General features: G+C 46.7%; 1 protein-coding gene across 1 annotated transcript in view; it reads right to left on the bottom strand.

Moving 5' to 3' along the window:
* Positions 1–7,481, bottom strand: part of PCOLCE2 (procollagen C-endopeptidase enhancer 2) — a 40,813-nt gene extending 33,332 nt beyond the window's left edge. Inside the window, exons 1-2 of the mRNA XM_090054299.1 lie at positions 7,221–7,481; positions 4,765–4,873 (exon numbers count right to left, since the gene is read on the bottom strand). Of these exons, the coding sequence (XP_089910425.1) occupies positions 4,765–4,873; positions 7,221–7,330 (219 nt within the window). The 5' untranslated portion in view covers positions 7,331–7,481. The remainder of the gene's footprint in view (positions 1–4,764; positions 4,874–7,220) is intronic.
* Between the last annotated feature and the right edge of the window lie 695 nt (positions 7,482–8,176).

Genomic DNA, 8,176 nt, shown 5'->3' on the forward strand with positions numbered 1-8,176 from the left:
CCACTGGCAGCTGGCCCAGAGGGGCAGATGCCTCTACTGGCTGTGCAGTCCCCATCTGGGTTTGGCAGGTGCGCAGCAGGTCACAGCCAGGCTGCTGCAGTGGGTAAAGGGTGCAGGGAACTCTCAGGGCTGCTTCAGCAGTCCAGCTGGCACAAGGGGTAGTGTCCCCAGGTACCAATTGGTTGGGCCCCAGAAACTCCTGAGAGTGAGTAGTCCTGAGCTACTTGACAGGGCAGCTTTTTGTACTGATGGGGTCAGGACAGGGCAGATTTTTTATACTACTGGGAAAAGCACAGATGTAGGCCCTAGGCTCTAGCTCCCCCTGGCTGCAGATCCAGGAGGAGCCAGGCAGAGTTATTTTGCCCCAAGTGGCACAATTTGCCCCACACCAAAGTGCGTGTTCAGGCACATGAGCTCAAATCTGCACCACTTCTATCTGAGCTGCTGCAAGTGCATGTGCTTGCATGTGTGGATGCCCCCTCAGCATCTAGTGAGATGCAAATGTTAACCAGGTTTGTTGTGGATGATATCCTTTACTGGACCAACTGCATAGAGGAGCTTTTGGGTACCACTTCCTCAGATCTCACAAGAAATCTTGCCTCTTGCATTTTTGCTGGACCACCATGGCTTCCACAGCACCTCAACATTACCATTAACCCAGTTAACATTTACATGAATACTATGATACTAAATTCATAGAAGTTTGTCTATTCCTTTTATGTATCTGTAGACTACAAATGCTTTGGGGTAGAATACCTTAATTTTACATATACAGCACATAGCAAAATAGGACTGTTGGTTATTTTTGTACTAAAACTAATAATGGAAGCATGGTTCACTTATTTAAAATAATTAGGACTCCTTGTTCTGAATAAAGCACCCACATGTATGAATTGTTGTTCATATTTAAACAGTCTGGTCATGAGTGTACCTCTCCTAGCTTCTTGGGAAAGTTCTCAGTACATCTTGCTCTTCCTTAACATCTAGTTTAGTCTTTTGGAATAAAAAGAAGTTGTCTGTGCCAAATTTTATACTGAGCAAATATTTTGGCTGAATAATAAAACTTCCCATAAAACTTCTCAAAACAGGTGTTAATGCCAAACAATGCTAGTTGAACACTTAGCCATAATGGTGTTGTGGGTCACTTGAACACACTTCGCACAGACTTTATGATCAGACTTGAAACATTTACCATCTCCCTGCCAACAAGACGATTAAATGTGTTATCCCAAAATTAATTGGAAAGATGCATTGACTTGGGTCCAGGAGTAACCTCCTGATAAAAAGTACAGTCCCTGTGTCCAGTCCCCATCCCCTGCTCCAGTCCTTTCAAATTGCTGAGAATATATTTTGATTCCTACCAGGATGCTATCCCTAGACTATATTTGAAAGACCTTCTGGGTTCTGATTAAATTTAACACTTCACCCTCATTCTAAGCAATGTATCAGTTCATAGTTGAAAGAAACAGCTGTTAAGTTATGCTTTTTTTTCCTTTAATGACTACTTAAAATCTGAAGAAATTGACATTAGACATTCCATTCCCTAGGATAAATTTCCAGATGCACTGATGACTGGATTTTTCAAACGCTTCTTATTGTCAGCAAACATATATTGGAATTCGCCTACTGGGTCTACAAAAATATCATCTTGCATAACTCCGACAGTTTTGAACATTATTTTTGCACAGTACACATGTTGGATTTTGTAAGTGATTGGTTTACCAGAAAGACACAGAACAGCAATCCAACTTCTCAAATCATTCAGCTTATGCCTCAAAAGGATTTATATAATTTTAAAAGTAAATGGATGTGATGTATCATGGATGATGCTATACAAAAAGCCACAGGAGAGGAAATAACAATATAGATGACAGCTTAGCAATGCCAACTAAAAGCTTCTGAGTGCTTTGCCAGGATTGTCATATAACCACAAACATGTGCTGAATGCTTCTTAGAGTTCTTAGAATAGCAAAGCTGTTTTTTAAGCCAAGAGTATAAGCCCCAGGCTCACGAAATTACAGAACCATAATGAAGTTGGAGCGAGTCTTCTAGCTTTAGAAAGCTAATTGTGGAAAACTTTAATGCTACCTGCATGCTGTATTAAATGTTATATTACCCACAACATTTTCTAAAGCGATTCCACTGCTGAATTGTTGTTCTGCACTATTCTTAAGTTGTTCACCTGTCCTCCTTGTTCAGTTAACTTTGGATTTCTCCTAGAGAAATCTGGGATTATCTGGTTGAGAAAAAAGTACTTCCCTACCTTTCTTAACCCACAAGGAGAACAAAACAGTGGTCTGTTCTAGTTTTCAATCAGATCTTTCCATGTGTCCTGTGTGTCCTGTAAGGGGGACTCCTTAGCTATAAGAGACAGGGCAAAGGATGCTCATCACCTTCTGCTAATTGTAGAGGCCTTTAAATTTTTATGATATTTCTGCTGATGATTATAATTTATGATATTTCTGTACTGCAGAATAATTCCAGGTCTTAATAATGCAGTACTGCCTTCTGCCTCCACATGAAGTTCTTTTATGAGAGTGTGGCAGGGCACTGTTGGTGCCTGCTACTTTAAGGGCTGAGCCAAGCAACCAGCAGCTGCTTGATTGTGGCAGCCATTTTAGATCTCTGGCTGCCTATATAAACAGGGCAGTTCCCCCCTGGCAGGCCAGGTAGTAACATCACCTGGCTGGAAGGCTGAATGTAAGATCCTGGAGGTAAGGGCAGGAGCTGTAGAGGATGGTTTGGAGGCTCCTGGTCCTGGGCATGGCCTAAAACTGCACCCTGCTGAGAGTGGGTGGCTTGGTGGGGCCCCTAGTGGTGCGGGAACCTCTGGGAAATACCAGACCAGTTCCCACCCCAGTGAAAGGTGGGTTGGGGCACCTTAATAACCCCAGCTCCCACAACTGGGTGGGTTACCTCACAGTAGGGTCAAGAAGGTGGACCCAGATTAGAAAGTAAGGCTATCGACTCAGAAGCCTGACTTAGAATACCCTTGACTGGTCAATGCTGGGGTCAGGATCAGAACGGTCAAAAAGGCCAGGGGCCTACTGCGAGGGATAACCAGAGCTGAGGGCCTGGGGTTTCCGACTGGCCTTGGAGGTAAGGCCAGGGCCTGTGTGGCCAAAGGTCCCAGGGGGACCACACCTGAGAGGGGAAAGAGTTCAGGAAACTAGGCAGCCCAACATGAGGGTGGAGTAGGGATCTGATTGGAGGGATCTGGTTGGGGTCTGGATTGGAGGATTCTGGGGCCCAGTGTGGGCCCAGTGATGCTATAACAACTGAGGATGCCATCTGCGAGGCTTGGGCTGTGGTGAAGGGGAGAAACAGAGCCACAGATAGCGCCCCCTGGCATTGGGGCAAGAAATGGGCAGCCTCCCGCCTAATTAATATCTTAATTTATATATCATCAAGGCATGGCAGGTGAGGAGGCAGGCGTTTGGCCCAGAAATGGGTGGGTGGGCCAATGACAGATTGGCCCTGAATAGGTCTCCTGTTACAGGGAGGTTAGCAGTAGGCCTTTGGGGTTTTATAGACTTGAATTCAGATACTTCTTTCACTCAAGCTGGAATCTACCCATATTCACTGTGAAATACAAGCTAACCACTTGTGCGGTAACCATCCTTAATTGCCCTCCTGTAATTCTCCCTGTATACCAGAAAAACGGGTAAGTCTTCCCACAATTCACTTGAGGACCATAGCTGAACCAGCTCGGCTGTGGTCTGATATGGGCCACAGGGCTTTGGCAGCAAGAGGCTTTGCCCGTGCCCATGCCTTGGACAGGTAAGGAGTAGACTGGGCAAGGCAAGGGGATGGAAGCAGCACCAGGGGAGGGTGCAGGGCTAATTTGTGTTACTTCTACCATAAAGATTGGCCTCCACTGTCCTATTCCATTAATTTCATCCATAATTTAAAAAAAAAAACCATATTCTTGGAACTCTGAGTATCTTTAGTGACAACTTCAAAATAGAAACTTATAAAGAAGTGTAAGGTGTTTCTTGTTAAAATATATTTATGAAGTTCCTGGTTTATAAGCATTGAACGGATACTCAGTTCTACTGTTTTGATTTTTAAGTGTTCACTTGGTTATAAGCATTATTCATGGGTATATTGCTCAAAACCTCATTTCAACCTCACATATTAAAAACATCTCTTTGGTAAATATAACATCATTTTTCCATTATTGCTCTGTCATCTTGCTTGATCACTGAACATTGTGTGGCATCTGCATCATGCAGTACTCAAGATGAGTTGGCTAGCAGGAGGGTGTTATTAACAACCATCATATTACACCAGAGTAACACACAGTTTTCTGACCTCTTTGCTTTTTCCAAACTTGTCTACATTATATTGACAACAAATCTTGTTTTCAAGATTTGCTTTACAATCTCTCTCCCTCAAATGACAAGATAGTGGGTTTTACTCTCACAATCTTGCTCCATTATATCTATCATGACTAGTAGATAAAAGATTTGTATTCAATAGGTTTGTTTTATTTTTATTTTTATCAAAATATAAATATATGCCTGATCTTATTACAGTGAAAAGTTTTGTTCCTTCCTTAATTAAAAAGGTGAGATCTCTATTTTGCATATTTTTACTACTATTTATCACTTTAAATGTAACCCTGGTACTGTAAGTTCAATAATTAATTATTGAAGTAATGTGTTACTTTTTATATATAAGGAAAATATAGAATTTAGGTTTAGAGACAAATGGCTCTCCATTATTTTCAAAACCGATTTTTGTGATACTAAAAATTCTTACTGTGATTTTCCAAGTACACTTGCTGTTTGGAGGGTAGACTCCAGGGAATCCTTCACTTCCAATAAAGCCGGACTCTCCAGATACAACTCCTCCACATGTAAAACTGGGCCTGGGAATGACAACAATCTAGCTTAATTTTTAAAGATACTTCATTTACAATGTGATGGGGATACCTGCTAAAATGTTGGTACAGAAATGTACATCTGACTTTAAAACATGTTTGGATAACATTAGAAAGCGCATAAAATATAGTGCAGTACATATTAATGCAAGATGTAGGCAGGGATAGAACTGATCATTCAACTCTTAACTTGCATGCTGCTATTTGTATAGTTTATCATCAACAACAAAAAAAAGCCCTGGTCATAATAAAAAAAAAAAGTCACATTTACCCTCTCATTGTTCTAAATGCTGATATGTTAATACAGTAAGCCACTTCACTAATTCTGTCTATACTAGGAAAATCATCAGGGACCTGGTCACTGTCTATAAACTCACTAGGGGGGACCAGAAGGGTTTGGGGGAGACACAGTTTCCCCTAGCGCCTCCTGGCATAACAAGGAATAATGGACACAAATTATTGGAGAGTAGGTTTAGACTAGACATCCGCAAGAACTACTTCACAGTTAGGGCAGCAAGGATCTGGAACCAACTTCCAAGGGAAGTGGTGCTGGCTCCTACCCTGGGGATCTTTAAGAAGAGGCTTGATGCCTACCTGGCTGGACTCATTTGAGTCCAGTTTCTCTCCCACCCAGGCGGGGGGTCGGACTTGAAGATCTACAAGGTCCCTTCCAACCCGACTTCTCTGATTCTATGATAAGTCACCATCAATGCAGCTCGTGTCTACATGACAGTATCCTTTTGGAACTACACTGGTGATAAATGATAGGTACTAATTTTGCTAGCTCAGGGATGTTGAGGGATAATAAAATTATTGATTCATGAAAGCACTTAACTTTAAGTACGTTCTTCAGGCTCAAATGCTTGACAGAATTGACTTCCATTAAATGCTTTGAGATCTCCAAACAGAGCTTGTGTTATTATTATGAATTAATTAAATGTAATTATTATTATTATTAAATGACGAAGCAAGAACATGGTGAAATGCCCAATCAGGACTTGGGGGCTTATTTAGTACATGAATCCACTGCTGGCAAGCTTGTTTGCTAGTAGCAGAGAGGTGGTAGTAGTAGAGAGAGAGGGAGCTGCTAGTAGACACAGATAGCATACATAAATATATTTTAAATGGCCCATAAAGGAAAACAAAAACAAAGAACTAACTTAACTACCCAGAATTTGAGATATAAGAAACCTGTTTAGGTTTCACAAGCAATGCCATGCTTTTTGTTTCTATTTCATTAGGAAACAAAAGAGGTTACTTTTAGGGGCTTTGCACTGTTTGCAGTTTGCCCCAGCAATGCTGGTGCTCTCCCACTTGGAATGGATTTCACCAGTGAGTGAGAGTGTGATGCTTTGTGAGTATTTAATTACAAGTACCAATTGGAAGCACCCTGCTTCCTGTCAGGTGCTGGCTAATAGAATGTCGGGACAGTTATCAAGCCTGGGCTCTTATCCTGAAGGCAGGAGCTGCTGGTAGGGTACTGCAGAAGGGTGGTATGGGAGAGGGGTGGTGCCCCTGCTTTCTGCTTCTTGTCCAATCACTTGCCTGCCTGCTGGGTTCAGGTGCCACCAGTGAGACCTCCACTCCCTAGTCCAGAGGCTCTCAACCTTTTTTTTTTTTGAGTTGAGGCACCCTGCACTGGACTGGAGGTCCCACTCCACCATGCTTGTGAATGGAGCAGCACCCCATTGCAAAAACTGGTGCAGCTATTCCAGTCCTTGCAGAGGGGCTAGACAGTGGCCTTAGGATAGTGCTGCTCAACCTTTTAGGGCCAAGGACCAGATTAGTGGCACAGGGCTGGTCAGCAGCTCCATCAGTGCTGTGCCATGGCATGGAGTCCTGCTCTGCCTCCCTCAGCCTCATGTTGCTGGATCAGAGCCCACACTGCCTCCCTAGGTCCAGCACTGCAGGATCAGGCCCCACACCACCTCCAGCCACCCACTGGGTGTCCGCATCAGGCCCCTGCGGGTCCCAACAGGGCCAGGGATTTGGCAGTGAGGGGGGTGATGCTGCTACAGCATCTCAGAGCCGGGGGGCCGGCTGGCATGGCTGTGGCTCCGAGTCCGTGGGCCACATGGGCAGGGGTTGGGGGCAGGTTCAAACTACAGGGGAGCTGGGGGCCGCGCCCCCCCAAGAGATGAGAGCCCCCTTGTAAGACTTGAAGTCATAGCCTGGGGCGGGGGGGGGGTCTGTGATTGTATTAAGACAGCGTGGTGGGCAGCCCAATTTTTTTGGAGACCCCCCTCCCATCCCCTCCCCCAAGAGCCCAAGTGTCACTGGGGCCGGGCTGGGCTGCCGCGCCGTGGGGGAGCGCTTCCCGCGGGGCTGCCCTTACCTCGGCGGCGGCGGCGGCGGCGGCGGGGCTCGCTGGGCGGGGAGCGGCGCGGCCGCCAGCAGCAGCAGGAGCCGGAGCGCCAGCCGCAGGGCACGGGCCGGGGGCTGCATGGCTGCGCCGCCGCTGCGGCCGAGGCCGCTTTTGAAGGCGGGACGGAGCCCGCGGCGGGGCGGCCGCCTCAATGCCCCGCTTGTTCTCGCCAGGCGAGGGGCGGGAGACTCCCCTCCGGGCCCGCCCCGCACTGGGCCCGCCCGGCCCCGCCGCAGCCGCGCGGGGGGAGCCCGGCCCGGCCCGAGGAGCACGCAGGGCCGGCACTTACTACGAGTCCCGCTGCGGCGGCCGCCTGGGGCTCCGTCCCGTCCCGCCTGAGCGCCCGTGGCCGCGGGAGAGGCCGCGTCCGTCCCGACTGCTCGTGTGCGCTCGCGCCGCGCGCAGCCCGGCTTGGCAGCAGGATCCTGACGGCACATGCAACGCTTTGTATCCGCACGAGGCAGCTGCCGAGGGGGAGGTTGTGCTGCGTGAGGGGCAACGCGCCCTCCACCCAGTGTCACCTCTTGGGCATCACACTTTGCAGTTCAGTCACTTGTAAAATGTCCCGTCCAGTTCTGCGGGGCAAGGGGAAGTGGTGCTGGTGCATCGCCTGGCACCTGGGAGCCCAAGAAAGGGAGTCCCCCACTCTCTAGCCCCCAGAGAGCTCCCACCTGGCATTGACTTCGCACCCACACGGATAGACAGGAATACCTGGACGTGTCCACAAAAGAGATCTGAATAAATGTACCTGATTAGAAATCCTTTCAAATCCATCTTCCTCCTCCTGAGAAACAACCAGCTACTCTTTGCAAACCAGTTTTTTCCAGGTTGTAATGTGGCTTGCCAATTTTGTTTATACAGAACATGAATGAACTCTGTCATTATCTCTACAAGCAAGCAGGGCTTTGTCAGTACTTGTAAAACAG

The sequence above is a fragment of the Crocodylus siamensis genome, chromosome 6 (genome assembly GCF_052110815.1).
Source record: "Crocodylus siamensis isolate JL-2025a chromosome 6, ASM5211081v1, whole genome shotgun sequence".
Classification (NCBI taxonomy): Eukaryota; Metazoa; Chordata; order Crocodylia; family Crocodylidae; genus Crocodylus; species Crocodylus siamensis.